Genomic DNA, 22,844 nt, shown 5'->3' with positions numbered 1-22,844 from the left:
CCAGTTCTTACCACAATGCAGGAAATTAGGTAGATACTCATTAATGCTGACATAAATGAAAAAAAAAAAACATCTGAGGACTAAGGGAATACAACATGAAGTCTGGTTTAGCAAATGTGTGTTAAAATTCTAGGTTTGAATAATCTTTGGTATGTGTTACTTACAGGATACAATTTTTCACTAGTGATAGTCAATAGAATTTAAGTACCTGCACGCCAATGGTAAAATCTATACAAAGCTAACTGAGTTGATTGACATGTTTTATAGTCACTGGAAAATAGAGAGTTAAGTAGAAAGAGTTTTAGAACCAAAGCTTGAGAGCCCCACCTGGAGGCAGCCTCAAATGTATTCAAACTGGCAGGGTGCTCAAAAACCAGAAAGAAAACATCTTTTTGTCAGACTGAAAGGGACTTTCACGACTAAAACCCGATAATTATTTTGATTACCACATCCTATTTACCAGATTTTCTTCTCAGCCGATATGGAGCAGAACCGTCTTTAGGGCCACAAAACGCTTTCGTCTCCCCCTCCGGACTGTAACAGAAGCCTGGGTAATCTGTAGAGTGAAAACCACAGGCATCTATAAGAATGAAGGGTTCCATAACGTCTCAGAAAGTGGACGGGACTTGTTTGGGATACCTCTGGATTTACTCTTTTGCCTCAGGCGTGATAGAACCCCTCCTTCCATAACTGGTGTTGAATGTGCATCTCAAGACTTTGTGTGTACTGTGAGACCTGCAGGAGTGTGTTAGGAAGTTAAACCACATCCCCTCTCCCACCCCCACCCAGCACCCACCAGGCACACACAGGCACTCTTTCTCTGTACTCTCTTTTTTTCACTCTCTGGCTGAAAGAGCCACAATCTTGGCTTTCCCCTTCCTAGAAAGTTAGTTCAAATGTGTAAGGTGTGATACCTTCCTACTCCCACGCAGACTCACCTGCAACTCTAAGACCCACAGAGGTCAGACAATTCCACGAACATAAAAATCCCTGCAGCTGAACTTGCTACCAAAGTCCATGACAGACTGCAGTGGGGGGCCACAACAGAGGCCCTGTCGAGGTAAAACCACCTGAAGAATTCCATCTAGGTAGCAATTTTGTGAGGCATTGTGCCTGGCATGGCGGTGGAGGGTACCAAGCCCATCCTGCCCCCGTGGAAGCTGTCCTCCAGGGCAGTGACTCTCCATGTTTTTCTAGACATGGCTCCTCAAACATTTGATAAGTGGTTTAGGTTCTCTTCTCAGGAAAGGGATTTTCATTTTATTTCATCTAAGGGGTACACAAATTTTGGATTAAGAAAATCTGGTCTAATCCCAAAGTACGGAAGCATATTCAATGGCCATCTGCACCCTAAAGCCTGAAGGTAAACAATTTTAGGATGTAGACGTAGACTGGTGTTCTTCAGATTGGGGTTAAGGCTCTCCAAAGCTGTCTGAAGTGCGAGAAAGTTTTGAGGATTGTAAAGAACAGATACACTTCTCCACTGTCAGAGGCAACGTTATCTCAATGAGGTCATTTGGTCCAACGGACTGGCCTACTTCTGTTCACAGGCAGCTGAGACCAAAGTTAGGGTAGGGCAGTAAGGTTATTTTCCTAGGCTGAGCTGCTCTGGCCTAAGCCTGGCCTGGCAGAGAGGCACAAGGCACCGGTTAGAGGCTTGATATCATTCTGTGTTCAGGGAATCTTAATGGTGTCTACGAGCTAGCCCAGGGCTTGGGAATAAGCAAACAACGTCGTCAAATGTAGCTAGTCATGTTGAACAGCCGACCTCTCTGGTTCCTCATCTTCCTCCACCTTTTCTCCTAACTCTTACATGCCCATCGATGACCTTGTGCTCTCGTCAGAATACTCATATGTATTATACACATATATACGTATTTATAAAATCAATAAGAGAGATATTGTACAGCACAGGGAATATAGCCAATATTTTATAATAACTACAGAGTATAATCTTTAAAAATCGTTGTATACCTGGAACTTACATAAAACTGTAAATCAACTATACCTCAATAAAAAAAAAATCTTAGAGAGATTTCCACTTAATAAAATAAATGGATTCAGAGAACACAGGGCAGGGAGCCCCAGCCTAGCTCTCTGGTGGGGACCACCTCGCATGATTTCTCGGGATCTGATGGACATGCAATGGGGAATCTCAGTGACAGTGGTGGTGCTCATTTTTCTACTTCAGTAATGTTTCTTTCTTCCCCCGACCCGAGAATTAACAGCCAGCAGGCTGGGGGGGTGGGGTGGGGTGGGGTAGCGTAGGGTAGGGTGGAGTAAGTGATCAGTCAGTGTTTGCATCCGGGGAAAGATTCCTCATAAGTAACTTATTTAGAAAGTTTTAAGTAAAAGTGTCTGTCAGACCTGGCTGTAAGTCTTTAAAGCTATTCCTTCTTTTAAAATTCTATGTAATCTGAGAGGTAAGAAGAATGTGCTAAGTGCTTTGAACAGGTCTTATTTTATAGGAAAGACCTCACTTACATTTATTCTCTGCCTGCTATGAGAAGTCTAGAAACACAATCACATAGGAGGGGCAGTTGTACTTTTAAACTGTGAGCTGCATCAGGAAAACCAATACTTATCTAGTCAGCGTGATCCTTGCAGATAATCAACATAGATCTTCCGCCAATGGGGTGAGGTGGGAAATGCGTTGTGGGACCTTCCTTTTTGGTGGTGGTGTAGGTGAGGTAAGACGTGACCCTAGAAGCGTATCTTACATTGTGAGCTGATGCAGAGACGTGACGAGCTGTGGTGGGGGAGGGGGTGTGGGGGTGTGGGGAGGGGACGGTTCACAGATGAACCAGGAGAAATCAGTGAAGAAACAATTCAGTGGGTTAGGAAGAGGGTACACTGCCGGCTGGCTCTGTGTGTTAAAACAGTGAATAGAGAGCGACTACTTTCTCACAATTGACATTCTCTATAAAATTGAAGATGGAAAATGTGATAGATACAAGTAGACAACGAGATTTCAAACTGTGTAGAAAACAAAACTTACGAATGGCATCCATTTCAAGTATTGCTTGCTTGGCCTGAAAGAAAGAAGGTGTAGCTATAATTGCAATGACCTTTTTTTGCTTCTTCTTTAAACTACCAATCCTAATGCAGGTCTTATCCCGCCTGAATGAGTAGTTTTTGAAAGCTTAGAAAAAACACCTCATTTCTTTTAGGTATTAACACATAGTTCAAGGGATTCAAAGGGATGAGCGTCCTTGTGTGGGTACACCAGTGGTGCCCCAGAGCTAAGCTTACGGCCCCAACCTAGAAAGAAAGAAGGGAGGAAGGGAGGAGGAAAGAGACAAAGGGAGGCAGTTGGAGGAGGAAGGGAAAATAAGAGAGAGAGAAAAACTTTCACTAAAGGCTCCAGAACCTGGCTGAGCAGCTTATCATAAAATCTAAATTCCTGCTACCCAACCCTGCTCTATTGAATCCAGCCCTGATCTATGGAACCAAAGTGTGGCGCCCTATGCCAAAGCCACAAGACAAGATTCCAGAGTTAACCCGACCCTCATAGCAACCAAATTCCGGAGTTAACCCGACCCTCACAGCAATCTTTGACTCATGACTTGGGCTAGCTGATAACTCGACCCCATATTAGGGAAGGTATTCACCATATAGGACCCTAGCCTATCACCTAATGTCACCTTTGCCTTTGGCACACTGACCAGTCGATTAATGCCATTTTCTTAGCAGGAATTTTCCTTGTCTTGGGGTTATAAAAGTTAGATGCAAGCCCACCAGAGGGTCAGCTCTCCCTGGTCTGCCAGGAAGTTGTCCCACTGTCTTTACAGCATCCCTTCTTTCTAATAAACTCTATCTTCCTTACATTCTGCCTTGTGTCTGGAAATTCTTTTCCAACCCGTGCTCAGACCTCAACACAAAGGCTCAACGGATAGGGCTTAGGATCTATACCACCAGCCCTCCCCATGTCATTGGGGCATTGTAACTCTTGAACTGAATGCAAAATATAGTTGCTGGACTGTTCTTCTGTTTCTCTCCTTTCAAATATTATTCAATCATCATCAGCTAACTTTCCCAGCTCCCTGCAGCATCCCTGCGCCTACCGTCACTTTTGTGTGCCCTAGAATCTCCCAGAGAGGGAGAAAGAGCTGCAGTGATGGGGAAGGGCCCTGGAGGACATGGTTTGTGAACCTGGCTCTAGCACTTAACTAGGTAGGTGCTCTCACATTTCCGCATATGTTTCCTCACCCTTAAGATGGTAAGATAGGACTGACCTTTCCAAGTTGCTACCAGGACCAAATGACAGGCACTCAACATAAGTTAGTTACCATCTACTCCCGCAGGGGATGGCCCTGATAACCTTGGCTCTTGCTTCGCCTACACGCATACTCCTCCCCACCTCAACCTGGAGCTTCTGAAGTTTATCGCTTTGAGGCTTCTTTTTGCTGTAATTGTTGCCATATGTTATCAATGTTTAGGGAACTATAAAAAGATAAGTTAATGGCCTTAACATGAATCATTTTGCCTGAGGATTCAAAGAAGAAAAAAGTCAGGTAGGCTTTCCTGCCTTTTTAATGTCATTTTCATTTTCCAAGGTAGTGTAACCGAACCTACAAACATTATGCTAAAAATAACTTTAAAAATAATTTTACTGATACTTTGTCACACTATTTGATATCACAGTAAAAGTGGCTAGGCTACGTGGCAAAAAAAAAAAAATCTTGATGCAGTCACCTTAATTTTGAGAAAAATGCTTAGATTTTTATAACTGATATTTTTATCATACATTCAGAGTTTGAGGTTACTGGTTGAAGTTAATTTCAGACACAAATGTTAGCTCAATTTCTGCAAAGTGCATTTACAGAACCATGTGAATGTATAAAATGCAACAGTCTCTACCAGCACCTTAGTCCCAATTAACCTGGATGAAAGAAAGTTTATATACCATGTACACAAAGGGACCATATGGCTAATTTCCAGGAAGTTTCTTGGTATCTATAAACTTGACTTTAGGAACTTTTGTTCTTGTCTTGACCTTTCATTTAGAAAATGTACTATTCCCACATTTTCCACTAGGGGTCAGCCAGGGACTATCACTGAATTAAAGGACCAGAAGGGGGTTAGGAGGAAACTAACCTCTACTGTGTTAACTACTGTGTTAACAAGTAGAGGTGGTACATTTTTTTTTTTTAATGTTTGTTCCCATTATGCAATTATTTTATTTAATAGGAGTAAATATATATTGAAAACTAAATATATATTGAAAATAATTTAAGAAATAATCTTGAGAAAAGTGAAAAGTTCAACTTAGTAATTAATCCTGCTTAAACAAAACAGAAAATTATTGTAACCTTACAGTGGATAAAGTACATTAAATAAGTGTGTTTTCATTTTCCCTGGGAACAATGTGGTCAAGATGTTCTTTGGAGCCAGACAGACCTGAGTTTGAATCTGGGCTCGGTCAGGTACTGTTTCTATAAACTTGGGCTATTTACTTACTGTCTCTGAGCCTCTGTTTTCATTTCTCTAGAATGGGGGGAATAGACCTTTTTTTTTTTTTTTTTTTTTTTTTTTTTTTGGCGCACGGGCTTAGTTGCTCCGTGGCATGTGGGATCTTCCTGGAGCAGGGATCAAATCCGTGTCCTCTGCATTGGCAGGCGGATTCTCAACCACTGCACCACCTAGGAAGCCCTGGAACAGACCTTTTTTATATGGTGTTTTGCTAAGGGTGGAATAGGAATATAAAGTACTCAGCACAATGACTGTGTGTTCAAGAAGTTGTAGCTAAAATAAAATAAAATAAAATAGAATGTTTACATTCTTAAAGATCAGGAACTCAGACAAAAAAGCACAATTTTACTGTGACTCTATTAACCATTATAAAACATAAAGGGAATGCACACGCCTTGTGTGGGAGAAAGAGGAAGATCTGTAAGATAGTTTCATTTTGTAATGGCCAAAACCTGCCTTTCAGAATCCCTCTGCAGTTTTGATTTTCCCAGGGACAGGTAAACATGAGGTGGAGCACATCAAAGACACCCAGCCATTGCTCAGCAGGACAGTCTAAGGCACGAGGTCAGCGAACAAATGACTAACCATGAAGAAAATGCAATCGGCTCTCTGCATGAGTTACCTGACACCTTGGAACACCCTGATGAGATGAGACTCATGCTGAAGTCAAAGCACACCCCTATGCACATTCATTTCCTGGGCACAGAATCACTGGTGACAGCACCTGAGAACAAGCTCCCAATACTTTTCAAAAACTATGCAAAGAGCAAATAGACTTCCTTTCTCAGAAATCTCAGATCTCCTTATTTTCCACCAAGTTCTACTCTCATAGGCATCATCCCATTTACGGCTCCACTTCATCCTCCCCGCCCCAGCATGGACCATTTGCCCAGATGCATGGATATCTGTATCCTTTAGGGTATCATAACCTTTCCCTCCACTCCAGAATAGCAACGCACAATCACAGCCGCCCCCAGAGCCTTAGCCTCACCCAGAGGTGCCCTCACTTTCAGGTGGGATTCCAAAAATCCCTTCTTCAACTACAGATCTCTGTATTCTCATCTCTCCACCTTAACTCTTGCTGAACCAGTTCTCTGACTTATCCTTCGACCTGTGCCTATTTTCCTGGTTGGCTTCACGCTCCACTCAGCCTGGAAATCATGTTTGGTCCCTACCGATCGGAAGCCGGCTGGCACTTTGCCTTCCCTTGCCCAGTTAGCCTTCCCCCTCATCGCTCTGGGGATCCTCAGCCTTGGGGAACCCACATGCACCAGGGCTCCTCACACTAGCTTCCAAGTTGCTGAATCATCACGCTGATTCATGGTGTGATGAATGGGGGGTCTTCAGTGGGGGTCTAGGATCCTTTCACAGATCACTGTCGTCATCCCCACCGACTCGCTAGCCTGTGTTCTCTAGCACGTGTTCGGAACCTCTGCACGTCCCCGCGCACACACAGCCCCAACTTTGCTTCACTCACCCAGTAGGTGCCATCACCACCGACTTCAATGAAGGTGAACCCTTCAAGTTGCCTCAAGTCTGCCTCAAAGTTTATCCTCTCTCATTTTTCTTCTCCCCCAGCTCAGGGAAGATGTTTCTGACCCTTCCCAAGACTAACCCCTATACCTGCTGGTAAAGTTAATACAAATAGTGTAATTAGTGTAGAAGAAGTGAATAGATTTATTACTTTTATTTGGAGCTGCATCAATTTTTTGGTTCCTAAGACCAATGAGATTTCTTCCATCCTTTAAAAGTTTGAAAAAGCCACACTGTTACGTATGGCGGCGTGCATTAGCAGTTCTTGCCTACTTTTTCAGTAAATAAGAAGTTTTGAGCTTCCATCATTAAATTTACAATCTAATGTTTTTATGAGGCTATATTTACAGTACATGGCCCCCTGAAATCTGGGGATTAACGATGATCCTATTCTGCCATCTCCCTGGAGTTACATTCCCAGGGGTGTCCTGTCTCTGGTCTTTACTGTCTCCTGTTCCCTTCCCTCGCCCCTCTGCCGATGCGTCCATGACCTTCTTCAAGAAGGCAAAGCATCTCGCTTAGATCTTACCTCTCCTCAAACTACCACCGTCTGTCTCTTTTGAACTTTGTTTAAAAAAGAAGGCCACACCTGGTCTGTTTCTCATTTTTCCCCTTCTCTTCAGCCCAATGCCCTCTCTCCCTTATCTCCTAGTTGCCAAATCTAATGTCTACTTTTCTGTTTGAATCTGTTTTCGTCTCTGCAGCCCTTGCGACAGTTACTCCACTCTTTCTCAGTGAGGTTCCTTTGTTATCATATTTTTCTCCTTTGGTTTTCTTTTTTCTTTTTTTTTTTAATTTTTTAAATTTATTTATTTTTTTTGGGGGTACACCAAGTTCAATCATCTGTTTTTATACACATATCCCCGTATTCCCTCCCTTCCTTGACTCCCCCCGCCTCGATCCTTTGGTTTTCTTACTGCCTCACTTGGCCTCTCTTCCTTCCGTTCTTCTCCCAATCCCCCAACCCTTGCTGGCCACTCAGATGCTGGGACTCCCACGGGTCCGTCTTTCCTTTACATGTCTGTATGGGCCCTCCTATCAAATCTGTCCCAAAGTTACACTCTCAGAACACAGGTGACTGGCTGTGTGGACAGACCTGCCTCTCTCCCTGCAGCTGACTCACCTCTGCACCTCTGCACATGTGTCACTGCTCCTCCCTCTCAGGTCCATCCAACCGGTTCCTTCCCTTGGCAGCCTGTCTTGGAACTCCCAACACCATCCTATTGGCCCAACTCCTGATTTATCCTCGAGTCTTATTTCTCCCTCTTCTCCTGCACTTGGTGGGCAAAATCCTGTTCCCTCCGCCTCTGCGATGGGCTCCGACTCTCCTCCCTCTCTTACGCTCCCTGGCGGTGCTCCTCATCTCTTTTCTAGACCACTACGGAAGCCTACTAATTCTTCTCGCTAGTCACACTCCACCAGCTTATCCATCACACTGTCCCAAAGTTACACTCTCAGAACACAGGGCAGACCACACCACCCCCTTCCTCCAAAACCTTCAGTAGTTCCCCACCACGATAATCCAGGCTCCTCAATGTGTGTGTTCAAAGCACTTCAAAGGTCAGCTGGCTGCTTTCCGCTTCTCTAATCTCACCTCCTGCTCCATCTCTTGAGGACTCGACCTTTCCATTTGAGCACAGTCTGTGTGCTGGGAACACAGGGCTTCTGTTCACACCTATTTTTGTTTATGCTGTCCTCTCAGCCTGGTCTTCCTTTTTCTTTTCCCCATCTAATAAAAAGATTCCTCATCCTTCAAGGCTGAGGTAAAAGGCATTTTCCTTCCTTTCTTCACTCAGCTGTAAAATAGAACACTTTACTCTTCCACAATACTTGGTTTACACCTCTATTAATTAATTCATCACATTTAGCAAACATTTCATCATTTTTGTGAGTAGCTCCCTTGTCTGCAAACTGCTTCACGGGCGAGTCTCGGTCTTGCTTCCCACAGAACCTGAGCCAGCTTTATTCACCCTAGGTACTTAGCACACCTCTGAAGAATTCTCATAAGTCCCTTTATTTTCTACTTGTTCTCTAGAAATTTTCTTACAGTCCTTTCCTTATTTTTCTTCTTTCAAGCTTCAAAAGGAACAACAACAACAAAAAAACCCCCAAAAATCTCCACAGAATTTCCCTACATGTGACTCTTTTCAGTATAAATGGTTGGTTCAGTTGATCCCTTATGTAGCCTCTCTCTCGACTGTCAATTTTTTAAGACACAGAATTATGCCCAATTTATTTTTTTATTAGTGATCTATTTTGTACATATTGGCACATATATGTCCCAATTCTTCACCCCACCCCCACCCCCCCGCTTTCCCCCTTGGGGTCCGTATGTTGGTTCTCTACATCTGTGTCTGTGCTTCTGCCTTGCAAACCGGTTGATCTGTACCATTTTTCTAGATTCCACATATATGTGTTAATATACGATATTTGCTTTTCTCTTTCTGACGTACTTCACTCTGTATGACATCAACTGTGCTAATTTTGAAGGTGCACATTTATTCCAGCCTGTCTCCCTGGAACTTGAATTCCTTTCCATTTTACTGTTTGTTGCCCTTACCTTAGCTGGAATCTTCGCTGCGTGATTTTCCAGGATCAGCCTTTTCAGGTGCAGAATCCACAGGCGTTTGTCTTGCTGCGACTTTGCCTGCCAGGAAGAGACGTGGGCAGTCATGCAACCCACCACTCACAAGACACAGATACTCCTAGAACCCTTGGACCAGATGCGACACACACGGGATGACCAGAAAGCGTGAGAAAGGTCCCCTGGCACGTGGCACTCATCGTGCACAAGGGTGAGCCTCGCGGGGAGGTGCGGGGGTGCTGGTACCTGAACTGTGTGCTGCAGCTTGGGGTTCTTGTAGTGGAAGACGCTGAAGCTGAGGGGCTCCTTTGGGATCACTTCCACCAGCATGAGGTTGCCGCACTGGAGGGGCAAGCAGAGACGGGGAGGCAGGCTCGCAAGGGAGCAGAACCAGAACCCCCAGTCCTCGCCCAGGACCCCTGTTCGGACCTACCAGGATGTGAGCTTTGTATGTAAACGTGTCATCTCTCTTCTTGGTGATGAGAAGCAGCTTGTCGAAGAGGAAGAGTGTCCGCTCATTCTTGGCCCGCTGGAGGCGGAAGGTCCCCTCGAGCACTAGCTCCCCGTAGCTGGTCAGGTCTGGCCCTTTCCAGTTGGTGAGCAAACTCTGTATCTCCTGAAAAAGTGAACGTTCCCTGTGATCAAACAGGAGGTGGGAAGGCAAGGTGGCGAGGACACAGGGGCGCGTTTGTTGAGCCTCAAGAATGGTGTCTAAATATCTGCAATGGGGTCTAAGGGCCCTTCGTGGTGTCTGATGGTGTCTAAGGTCCATGACATAAATCTACATTTATGGCTGGTGTCACTTAAGGGTTAACTGAAACGAATCAAATTGTTAATTTACAAGTTGACAGTTACTTCTTGCCATCCCTTGATAAAGCAGTGGAGTTGTCTTTCAAAAGCCAAGTAAAGAGGCTGCTGGTGTGTGGCCTTCTCAGAGGTCATTCTCATGATGTGCTCGTCCTCTATTCCCCGGACAAAAACCTTCAGAGCTACTGACTTGAAAAACCTCCTTCCAGAAACTGAAGTCACACCACATGCAAGTAACTCAAAATGAAATCCCGAGAAAGATCACACAAGATACATCTTCTCAGAAATTTCCTGATGTTAATCCCCTTCATTTGGAGAAAGGAAATGAATGTTTCTTCACCACTGTGTCTTTAATGGAATTTGATAAATATAAATGGATAACACGACTTTGAAGTTTCTTTGGGATTTATTGTATGTCCCTATCAACGTTTTTAAAGGAAGCTGACTTTGCTATTTTGGAAAAATGAAAACATTCACAAACAGCACTTAATTAAGCATCCCACAAAATCACCCAAAACATCATTTGTTGAAGGTAGAAATGGATAGAAATGGGGGTAAGCCTGATTTAGCGGTGTCTTCAAACTGCCAGACAGACTCATAAGCTATGAAAAACCAGATATTCAGCCATTTCTGAATATCTAACAGACATGTCTGACATTATGTCCACAAAACACTTGAACGATGAAGCATTCAAACCTTTCTTACTGCTACACAAAGCAGATATGGCCCGGAAGATTAGAATGTCGTCTTCCTTTGATTTCTCATAGTCAACTGCATTGTACCACACTCTGGCTGCCTATAGATGAAACCTAGAGTTTTGTTCAGATGTATGGGCTGAAAAACGTAGCTTCTCCCCCACCCCTGCCCCCTAATTGGATGTAGGTGCTCTGCGTAGCATGGAGTCACACTAGGCTTTGCTTTTACTCCAGGGACAACCAGGAGCCTAGGACTAGCCTCTGAGCCCACGTGACTTTTTCTTTTTAAATAGTGCATCTTGGGACTTCCTAGGTGGCGCAGTGGTTAAGAATCTACCTGCCAATGCAGGGGACACGGGTTCGAGCGCTGCTCTGGGAAGGTCCCACATGCCACGGAGCAACTAAGCCCATATGCCACAACTATTGAGCCTGCACTCTAGAGCTTGTGAGCCACAACTATTGAGCCCATGTGCCACAACTACTGAAGCCCAATTGCCTAGAGCCCATGCTCTGCAACAAGAGAGGCCACTGCAATGAGGAGCCCGTGCACCACAATGAAGAGCAGCTCCCCTGCTCACCACTAGAGAAAGCCCATGTGCAGCAACGAAGACCCAAAGCAGCCAATAAACAAATTAAGTAAATAAATTAAAAAAATATAAAATAAATAGTGCAATTTTGAGGTGCCCAGGATGTGACTGCTGACTTAACATCTAACCAAAGTTCCCAGGAATTTAGGGCTCAAAATGTTGACAACGGAAGGGACCTTAGCAGATGTGTCTTGTTTTAAAAGTGAGGAATCTAAAGGGCACTGGTGAAGTCTCCTCCCCAGTGAAACTGCCAAGGACCTGGTTCCAGGCTTAGCTCTCCTTCTTCCGAGTCCCCTGCCCCAGCACCACGTTTACCACCTTGTGATTTTGCATGAATTAGTGAGAGAGGAATAGAGGCTTTAAACCCCTTTAAACAGTTTGGAGAAAGTTGCTTTCAACAAGAATTACTTATTGGTATTTAATATAAAATAAGGGCTTGGGAGACTCAAATTTTTAACTTGGGTCAAGGAAGGGGCTATGAGCGAAGGATTAGTTTGAATGTTACAATGTAACTTTCACTTAAATAGCCACAGTAAACAGTGATCAGTATTACCCATGTCCTGATCTTTTCTCAGGGGGATCTGTGAAGACCATGAATGACTGCAACACTGAACAGCCTTAATATCTGATTTGGGAAATGATAACAAGTCACAGGCCCACAGCCCCACCAGGCACTGCCACCCTGAGGCCTCACCTGTAACCGGACGGCGTGTTCGTGCTTCCGCTTCATGTCGTTGATGTGCCAGGCCACGCGCTGCATTGTGTCTATAGCGTCAAGCACCACGTCATAGCCTTCTGTGTCTTTGTCAAGGTGATTTTCTATTTCCTTAAAAACAAAACACCCTAATTATTTTCAAAATTTTTTCTCATATATTCAATGAAACAAATGGCCCTTCTATGATTAGTTTCTCATTTTATTTTTGCTTATTTATTTATGCTTTACCAACTTACCTTGAGATTTTGAGATAACTACCAGAAATAACTACAACAAGATGGTAAGATACGAATAAAAATGGAGCTAGGAAAAACAGAAATCGTTGAATTTCACAAGGAGGAATTTGACAAGGAGGATGAAACAAAACAAGTATATACATGCCATTAAGTCTCACAGAGATAGTAGCGTGACTAGTATTGATAGATAGGAGGGTTGATATTATAGTTGGAGATTTCTGAACCTCCTGTTGGCCAATGTAGTACAGTTCCCAGTAATACAGTTCTCACTCTTATGACATAGGAAATATGTGTATATGTGTGTGTGTGCATTTTTTTCTCAAAGAGGAAGCAAAACTAACACATACGGCTTAATATGTAATGGCCTCAAAAAAAAAAAAATAGTGAACATTATGTTAAAAAAATACCTATGTAGCAAGATATTTTTATGTAGTCAAGGCCTTAAAGCCCAAATGAAACCCACTAAAGATAATCCTTCAGAGTGTTGAGAGAGAGCGCATGGTTCAAGTATTCACTCTCTGATGGTCAGAAAGATGTAACACCAGCACTTAACTGAACACTGGAGTTCCACAATTCCAGGGAGATGAGAAAGGGACAGGATTCTAATCTATTCTAATTCTTTTAAGTACATAAGACACATGTCCCTAGACTCCTGTGAGTCTAAGGATAGGGACTATTGCATAGTTCCTTTAATCCTTTATCTTCTCAGCACTGCCCACCAGAGAGCTGGGTGGTAAATAAATGCTTATTTAATTGAAGCTGTATGTCCTTAAAAGAGCAACAATAAGTTGTAAGTATCTAAACTTCAATGCAAGTATCTGAAAGAGTAAGAAGATGTTGTCAATTAGACTGTTCCTATGACACTTATCATGCACAGACGTTAAGCTCAAGGGTGGAGGTTGAATCTTATAAATTATGAAGATTAGTTCCATTGTTTTATAGTCACACTTTGTTTACTTTTACTGAATCCTCAAATTTTTCATCCAGCTAGAAACTGGAAAGGAATTTACACTTTCTTTCTACACTCAGACTCAGCTGTTAGAAAGGTCCTGTGAAACTTTATCACTAAACTAACAACTCCCAGGTAAGTTCAAGATTAAGAGCAAACTTTAAATAAAAAATAATCATTTCTTCTTTCAGTCTGAGAGGCAATCCTGTTCATCAATAAACAGACTCAGAAGTACAGAGTGTATTCCTGTGGGGATTTTCACGGGTGGCTACACAACTTCAAAGTGATGTGAACGATATAGAAGGAACACTCTAAACCAACTATAAAAGCAAAAATACTTCAGGCAAGCAGAAGTTAGTTTTAAATTAATCTAACCACTGTTCTTCCCTTTTTCTTCACTTTCAGCTGTTATGAACTGAATGTTTGTGCCCTCCACAAATTCATATCTTGAAATCCTAACCTCTAATGTGCTGGTATTAGGAGGTGGGGGCTTTGGAGGTGGTTAGGCCATGAGGGTGGAGCCCTCGTGAATGGGGTTTGTGCCCTCATAAAAGAAACCCCACAGAGCAGTCTTGTCTCTTTCCACCATGTGAGGAAGCGAGGAGAAGAAGGCAGTCTGCAACCCAGAACTCAACCTTGCTGGTCCCCTGATCTTGGGCTTCCAGCCTCCAGAATTGTGAGAAATAAATATTTGTTGTCTAAGCCATCCAGCCTATGGTATTTTGTTATAGCAGCATGAACTAAGACATTGGCTTTTAATTTAGAGGGTAAGGGCAGTGCTTTCTAGCAGTTAACTTTTTGTAAGAATCTTGACGTGTTATATCTGACATGCTTAAGTAATGGAGATCTGAGACTTTTCTTCCGATTGACTTGCTGTCTAGAAAGCCGTAAGCAGAGATTATTGGGACATACTGGTCTTAGATGCCATATTAACAGAGTCCAGCGAAAATCTATCCTGGGGAAAGCTAGTATTTTTTAAAGAATTATTTGAACACTGGTTTAGCAAATTAATTCCACTAAATGTAGAGGTCATCAATACCAGATTAACAATTAAAGTAATATCCCTGATGTGGCTTCATAGGACACAAACCTCTTCCAAGATGAGCCACGCAGGCCAACAGACAAAGCAGAGAAACTTCTGATAAAGTTGGATCATAAAGAGTTCTTAAAATTTTTAATGCGTGTGAACTAAGCAACCTTGGAATGCTTATCCAAGTTAGAAACCTGGAATCATTTAAAAAGAGATACATGTAAACTGCAGGCATGTTGATAGAGAGAGGAACACTGGATTTAAATCTCTTTAAGATTTTTAATGTAGTATTAAAAATAATAAAAGAAAAATAATAGCTTATTTTTATTGCCTGCCTGTGAGGCACCATGAACATGGGAAATTTACAGGATCTGAAACCAGGCAGTCTTGCCCCAGAGCCCTGCTCCTAACCACTCCACTATCCTCTCTCAAGCTGCAAAGGCACTCAACCCTACTCACAGAGTGCAATTACTTTTAAGAACACTATTCCCCATTTTTATCAGCTTCCTTAGAGGATAAGAAATGAGAATGTGTGAGAGCTATGTCTGCTTTTGTTCCTAAAGCCTCCTTGAGTTTTGTACAAATAATGGGAAATGATATAAAGAAAACAGACCCTGAAGTGATGCGAAGCCCAGCTCAAAGATCATTCATCACGCTGCTCATCTGTCTTCTCCCCTTTCAGTCCCTTCTCTTTGCTCCTACAAAAGCCAATCTATGACAAATAGCTCTCACTCCCAACTGCCTACTGAACCGGGCTCATGGAAATAAAATAAAACATGACTAAAAAATCTGTTGTCCATTAAGATGATAGCTCCCTGCCTGAAACTGCCACTGCCCAGAGTGAAGGACTCCTGACCCCTATCACCATCAGAGCTAAAATGAATCTTTTTACTTGGCTGTTGTCAATGACGCTGCAGGCCTAGAATATAAATATCTCGGATTCCTCAAAGCAGATTAGTCAGTTGTAAAGTATGAGTGTGGAAAATGTTTCCATATGTCCACAGCTTTTTTTTTCTCTCCTAAACTTAATAGACACACCCAGAATCCCCATCCCCTAGAACATCCTTCAAGTGCAGGCAGAAACTTACGTGCAAAAGGAGATGATACTTGAGAATCCGCTGAACTGGTTTCAGGAGATAGGACCCCAGAGGCAGAGAGTGTTTCAAAGTTTCCTGACGTTCCCTGAAGAATTTGGCCAGCACCTTGTTCCTCATGCACTCTGTTAGCACAGCCACGGATCTGCAAGAAGAAGAAATATTTTAAAATCTAAATTGTAACTCGTAACGTGAGTATTCAAAAATTAAATGCCAGAGTGTGTCAATACCTTAAAACAGGTAAGAACTATAGATGCTAGAATGTTTCTGGGACGGTTAAGAAAAGGTGCATGAATTAGAAAAAGATACCATAAGAAGGCAGTAAAACATGGATATGTGGCATCTAAGCAGCAAGCTCCTTCCTCCAGGGAGATGCTGCCCTTGCCAGTACACAGGCCTCGGCAAAGGGGATTTAAATTGAATGTCAGCCCTTAATTATGCCCCATCCGGGCATCTTTGTGCAGTGCTCAAATACACATCTGTATTCAGTTTTCACAAGTTAGATCGCGAGGACTAGGCACCTTTGTACTAAGAAAAAGGAGTGCCTTCTTCCCAGTAGATCCAGCCCTGTACTGGACGTTTGCCACCGCTCTGCTGGTTGCCTTTACATAAATGCACAAAGTGTGTGACATTACGTGCAGGTCTTTGGAGACCTCATCCCCTAAGGAACTTCCCTTTGAGAATCTCTGAACAGATCCTTCTTTCTATTTCCAAGTGTCTCTCCTCATTCTGAATTCAGCTTGTGAAACAGCTGGATAACCTCGGTCCTTAAGAAGCGTGCCTTACAGAGCATATTAGAAAAGTGGGTCAGAATTCTTCCTCCACCCCAGCTCCCCTAGAGGCAATAAGTACGGCCCCCAAACATCCTAGAGGGAAGGTTGAAAAACAATGCTCATATCTTACACATAAAGCAAGTTGGTGGGCTTCTGTAGTCACACACACATGTAAATTAAAATCTTATGGTCTCATAACTTAGAAGGAAGCAGGTGGAAGTAATTTCAGCCCCTTTTTCCCCAAGCCAGTAATATGTTTTCAGAATTAATTTAGAAAAACAGAACCAAGCAACAAAATAAAACTCCTTGGAAGGAAGTGACATGGATGGAGGTCTCCTAATTAAGCGATCAGAATCCCTTTTGTGCCTGATTGCCTGGAGAAATATCTATTCAAACAATTTATTATTCCCTTAAGTCAAGATTTCAAAACTATTCTTTATTATGTAACCTAGGGACTTTTCTAAGATTCTTTAGAGTCAGAATCAGCTGCCCACTGGCCTTCTAACCATCTGAAGTCTTGAGTTCTTGCCCAAGGATAAGACACCTGCAAGAAATCCTGAGCACACTGAACTCCAGATTCAGGTCACAGGGAGACATCTGAGGACAATGACCTGAGTGGGTCTATGCCCCTCCCTGGGGACAAGAGGGAGAGCTTGTGCCTCTTCCCAGGGAAGTCACTGGGGCGTGACTGGTATGAAGAAGGACATCTGTCAAGGTGTGCACGTGACATTTAATATCACCAGCCTGGATCCGAAGGGGGAAGATGTGTTGTCAGATGGGCTGAGACACCTGGTGCTCGCGGCTTGTGAAGACAGGGGAGGGAAACTCGGGCCTCAGAGAGCAAACTGATGGGAGGCAAGGGGACGGGAGGACATCTTTTTCTATGAATATGCAAAGCACACAGTTGGGCAAGAACCAGATGTGCCTGCTTCACTGAGAGGGCCTGGGGAGCGTCTCCCTGCTAATACGATTCTTTCCTTCTTCAAAGTCAGACCCAAGATAAAAACCACTGCCTCACGGAAACTGTCCTGACTTCTCCTTGCTGGGACTTACTCCTCTTTTATCTCATGCATCTTTAACTTCTATTACACGTGACTGAGCTGGTACTACATCGACTTGTATTCATCGATTTGATCTTTCCTAATGGCTGGTTCCACTATTGTATCTGGTTCAGTTCTGACCCTCAAAAGAATATAAACTGCTAGAAGGCAAGGGATAGGAGTTCCTATTTGCTGCTGGTGTACACCAAGCTTAGACTTGTGCTCCACGAAGGACAGGCTCTCCAAAATGTCCTGCACAAACGACTGGGCCTGTCCCCTGACCCTGAAGCAGCCTAGTTTATAAAAAGCTGCCTTCATTTTGTACCCTCCATTCTTATCACTAAGTCAGAAAAATCTTCTTAACATAAACTTCCAAAATTGCAAATTCAGAAGATATTTCTTCAAATGACATGTTTATAATGAAATTTACACAGACATAATCCTCCAAACAAGACTCTCTTGCATCTTAGATCCTGATAATTGGGTCCGGAATTTTGTTGATTCTTCAGAGTTGGAATGTTTTTTCCTTTCCCATAGGAGGAAGTTTTGTGGAGAAGCTGAGGGCTGATTCTGTGATTTCTCTGCATTAGGGTGTGGTGCAATGCTGGCTTTTAGCATAAGGACCACGGCTTTCGTTGGGGCATCCTACAATTTCCTGATATCTTCAGGAGAGAGGTGGAAACAACATTGTTTAAGTGAAACTGTATAAACTGGTTGGGTCTACAGATAAGGATATGGATAAATGTACTAATTTGCATATGGGGTTTTGTTTTGTTTTGTGTTTAGGGAAACCTGGGCTTGCTTGACCACCAACCAAATAAATCACCATACCACAATATCCTGACCAATATTTAGAGGAGGAGATGGAAATCCTCCAATGGGAAGTATTTTGCCATCAGTAAGCCTGAGCCTCTGGCTTCATGTCTTTTAATTCACGCTTCCTTCCTCGAGCAGGAATGGCCCACGTTCTTCCCGAACACAGTGGCATGAGGGACTCAGTCTACTGGCTTCTCTTCTAGGTGGACCCCATCACCCACTTTATTCTTAGGGGCATGTCTCTACCAAGACTGGCTACAGAGGAGATAAAATCTCCCGAGCTCTCTTCCCAGTTCATCCCTAACATAACCTGAATCTGGCTAGGCATGTGGGCAAACAGACAGTAGAAAGGTATGGGGCGAGGGGAGTCACAAAGCTTCTGAAACTTTACAAGAATGTCATAGCATGAGGTCTGAGGCGGGACAAACCTCGGTTCAAATCCCAGCCAGATCTGGTCATGTATCAGCTATGTGACCCCTGTGAAAGCAAGAAACCTACTGGAGGCTCAATGATGTCATCCATGCAGTGGGGATGGGGCACGGATGATGATGAACTAGCACTTGTTGAGGACCTATCAGGGGCCAGGCACTGTGCTGTCAGTGTGTCCTCTGTGTTCTGCTTTTCTTCAGTCTCTCAATATCTCTAGATTGCTGGGAAAACTAAATTCAACCACATTTTGTATTTATAGGCTTGAGTGCAGTACTTCAAAATCAATAATGCTCAATAAATGTCTTCTGCAGAGAAAAGAATTTCCTACAGTGTGAGCCATGGTCTCCGGCCATACTCCCTTACTGAAACAGTCACTATATTGTCCAGAGGCGGCTCCCTAAATGGTCCTCTTGTTGGCACCCCCATTGTCAGCAAAACTGAAGCAATGATCCAGGTGAGATGATGAGTCCTCTTTTCTCACATAAGCTTATCATGAGCTTTCCTTTCTCCAAACTCCATAAAACTTAAGTAGTTCCTAAAACTTATATGACAAAAAAGTAACATATTTTATCCCTGGCTAGATTATATAAACTCATTAGCAGTGCACCCCATATTCTTAAAAACATAGCACGCATGCGAAAGGGTTAACAGATAAAACTTCTGGCCGAACACAACTGATTTACTTAGTTTTCCACTGAAGGACACCTAACAATCTTCTTGGTCTCTTTCAAGGTCTTTCACAATTTTTCCCTGTGCTGGCTCTGCTGGGGAGTCCCCAGGCCTGAACAGATCGGTATCTGGGTACCCCTGCGATCTGTTCTCAGCATGCTCAGTTTTCCCACAATACTCAGCACAGCGCCAGGCACGTAACGGCTACCAACTACATACACTGCATGCGCTGACTTAAAACAATATGAAGGTGTGCAAAAGTATTCCTGCCCACTCACAGGGCGTACCTCGGGTAGTTAGTGCAGTACTGGGTGTAAATGTGGAACTCTTCACTCTGCAAGGAAACAAAAGAGAGTTTATAGGCTAAAAAAGCAGGGAAATCAACATTCAATTAAAAATGAAAGACACATCATTCATACCTTTAAATTTGTTTCTCTACCCACAGTGGCCTGTCTCCTGAGCCCCTGTGGCAATCACCCGTGCCTTTTTACCTACCTTGAGTTATACCTAGAATCCACATGAACTCGAGTTCATTAGACACTTACTGAGCATCTGCTGTGTTTCATGAATCTGAAGACAAATAGGAAGAGGAAGGCAATAGGGTATCTGCCCCCAGGTGCTCGTGGTCCTCTGGGGGATTTGCAGTGTGGGAGAGAAATATAAGTAGATGATTTAAATATCATGTGGTCAGAACATGTTGGAAGTATGTGCAGGGCACAAGAAAGATGCTGTACATGCTCAAGCCCTGTGTGTGTGGTTTTCTCTGCCCACTGTCTTCCCCATCTTTCACTGGGTAGCCGCTAGGCACCCTTTGACATTGAACTTTATTTCCTCTAAGGGGATTTCTTTGAGTTCTTAGGCCGAGCCGACTGCTCCTACTTTGGGCTCCCACAACACCCAATACCAATCTATCTTGCAGCATTTGCCAAACAATTGGGACATTTTCTGCATATGTCTGTCTCCCACTCTACGCTGTGAGTTCCTGCAGGAGGGGGCTATATTGTGCTCATCTGGCACACAATGTTTGTTGAACTACTGAACCCCTCTCTCTCCTACGAAGCTGAAAATTATTTGAGAGCAGGATCCAAGTCTGCTCCTCTGTGCGCATGTCGTGTGGCAGCAATGCGTCAAATGCATTAAATGTCTGGCTAATCAATGGGGCTTCTTGCCTTTTGCTATGATCATATTCCAGGTTCCCTCATTAACAAATTCTAGACATAATATCATTTCACTTTTAAATATTTTAGTATATGCCTTTATAATATGAGGACTTTTAAAAAAGAAGCAACACCACAGTGCTATTATCATATTTAAATAATTCCATGGGAAGGACATCATAGGTTGGATTGTACTTAAACGGGGAGGTTGGGGTTAGAAGATGCAAACTATTACATATAGGATGGATAAACAACAAGGTCCTACTCTATAGCACAGGAACCTGTATTCAATATCCTGTGATAAACCATGATGGAAAAGAATATGAAAAGAATAGACATATGTATAACTGAGTCACTTTGCTGTATAGGAGAAATTAAACAAAACATTGAAAATCAACTATACTTCAATAAAATAAATAATAAATCAACTATACATCAATAAATAAAAAAATAAATAATTCCATAATATCATGATGGTTCATCATCATTATTCCTATTTCCTATTTTCTTTTTTAAAAAATTATAGCTTGCTGTTTGCTTTGGAATCCAAATAACACCCACACACAGCAACTTGATATTGTTGATATCTCTTAAGTCCCTTCTAATCTATAAATTTCCCCTCTTATTTTCTCCTTGCAATTACACTGAAGAAACCAGATGGTCTGTCCTGCAGAGTCTCCCACAGTCTCAATTTTGCTGATCACACACCTAGGGCTTCCTTTATTCTGCTCCCCTGCCCTCCACACTCTTTGTGGTTTAGGAGAGGTTTGATTGGATTTAGTTTCATAATTTGGCCTGAGCACATTATAGGCTGGATGGTACTTAAACTGGGAGGCATGTGACGTCTGGTTCTCTCTTTCTGTGCTGTTAATAACCATTGGTAATTATTGCCTAGATCTGTTCATTCCTGGGGGGTTGCAAAATGGTGGTATTTCTACTATTCTGTCCTCATGTATTAGCCAGAATCATTCCAAAAAAAGGAACTGCCTTAGATTACTTACCCTGCAGTTTGTGGTTTGTAAGGAAAAGAATCAAGAGTAACTGCTTGATTCTTTTCCTTAATTTTCAAAATAATGCATTGGTTCTCTAACATCCTATAAAGGGCTTGTGTTTTTTTTTAATATCACTGTGATTTCATGAATATAAACACATTTCATGATTTTCAGCTGTTTTCAGTTAGTTATCTTTACTGATGCTCAAATGATCCCATCTTTGCCCAGTAGGAGCCTCTTCTTGATCACTCGTGACCTGACCTACAGCCTCCAGTGGCTTCCTTGTTTTCTGATATGACAAGATGTTCCAGACCACCTTGTACATTTCCTTCCCCACACTCATTCTTCCCGGAGCTCTGATTCCTTTAGATAGGAAGTAGTATGTGGAAACCACAATCTGAGTTTTAGGGATGCTCTTGCTACTAGGTTAATTACTATTCCTAGGGTTTTTCAGTGGACAAAGCTAGGAATATGGTGTTTTCTTAAAGCTAAAATACCTGCTTAGTTCATACTCATGCTTGCAACTCAGATTCAGGACTATAGTGTTTTTAATTTGCCTCTTTCTTACTCTGTATTTTGTTTCTCTTGCCAATTCCAGTTCTCATTGACACAAATGTAAATACTCATTTGCTTTATCCCACAATATACACAATAATTTCAGAATACCATCATATATGATATCATTACTGAAAACAGTTAGGGACCTATTTGCTGTATTTTGTCTACTGCATATTTTTCAATTGATTGGAATTTCCTCTGTGTGGTCATGCCACAAACTGGATATACAATTAGGCTCATTGTCTCATTTCTCTTTCAATTTTTGAAGACTGTTTTAAACTTTGTTTTATAATTATGTAAAATAGATACATGGTTTCAAAGTCTACTCCAAGGAAATGTACATTTAAAGAAGTCTGGCTTCTAATCCTTCCCTTTCTAGACTATTCCCTCTCTTCCCCATCAGGAACCAATTTTTAATCTTACAGTTTATCCTTTTTTATTTTTTTAAACATATACATTTAAATATAGATACAACCTCCTCCATTTCTAAAGAAATAAAAACGAGCTATGCCAGTGATTCTCAAACTTGAGTATCAAAATTACCTCGAGGGCTTATTAAAGCACAGATTAGTGGGTTGCACCCGCAGAGCTTCTGATTTAGTAGGTCTGGGTGGGGCCTGAGAATCTGCTTTCTAAGAAGTTCCTACATGATGCTGCTGCTGCTGCTCCAGAGTCCACACTCTGAGAACCACAGTGCTATACTCCCCA

At 42.6% G+C, this 22,844-nt stretch overlaps 1 protein-coding gene across 3 annotated transcripts in view; it reads right to left on the bottom strand.

Annotated features, from left to right (window-relative positions):
- PLEKHG1 (pleckstrin homology and RhoGEF domain containing G1) overlaps positions 1-22,844 on the bottom strand; it is a 239,976-nt gene that overhangs the window by 18,617 nt on the left and 198,515 nt on the right. For all 3 annotated transcript variants that reach the window (XM_057738124.1, XM_057738122.1, XM_057738123.1), the window contains 8 exons: positions 19,717-19,763; positions 15,697-15,847; positions 12,373-12,504; positions 10,023-10,205; positions 9,836-9,931; positions 9,566-9,652; positions 2,999-3,032; positions 461-556 (listed from right to left, as the gene is read on the bottom strand). In XM_057738124.1, coding sequence (XP_057594107.1) covers positions 461-556; positions 2,999-3,032; positions 9,566-9,652; positions 9,836-9,931; positions 10,023-10,205; positions 12,373-12,504; positions 15,697-15,847; positions 19,717-19,763 — 826 coding nt within the window. The remainder of the gene's footprint in view (positions 1-460; positions 557-2,998; positions 3,033-9,565; positions 9,653-9,835; positions 9,932-10,022; positions 10,206-12,372; positions 12,505-15,696; positions 15,848-19,716; positions 19,764-22,844) is intronic.

This window comes from Hippopotamus amphibius, chromosome 6 (assembly GCF_030028045.1).
Source record: "Hippopotamus amphibius kiboko isolate mHipAmp2 chromosome 6, mHipAmp2.hap2, whole genome shotgun sequence".
NCBI lineage: Eukaryota > Metazoa > Chordata > Mammalia > Artiodactyla > Hippopotamidae > Hippopotamus > Hippopotamus amphibius.
This window is presented reverse-complemented; position numbering and strand designations above follow the sequence as displayed.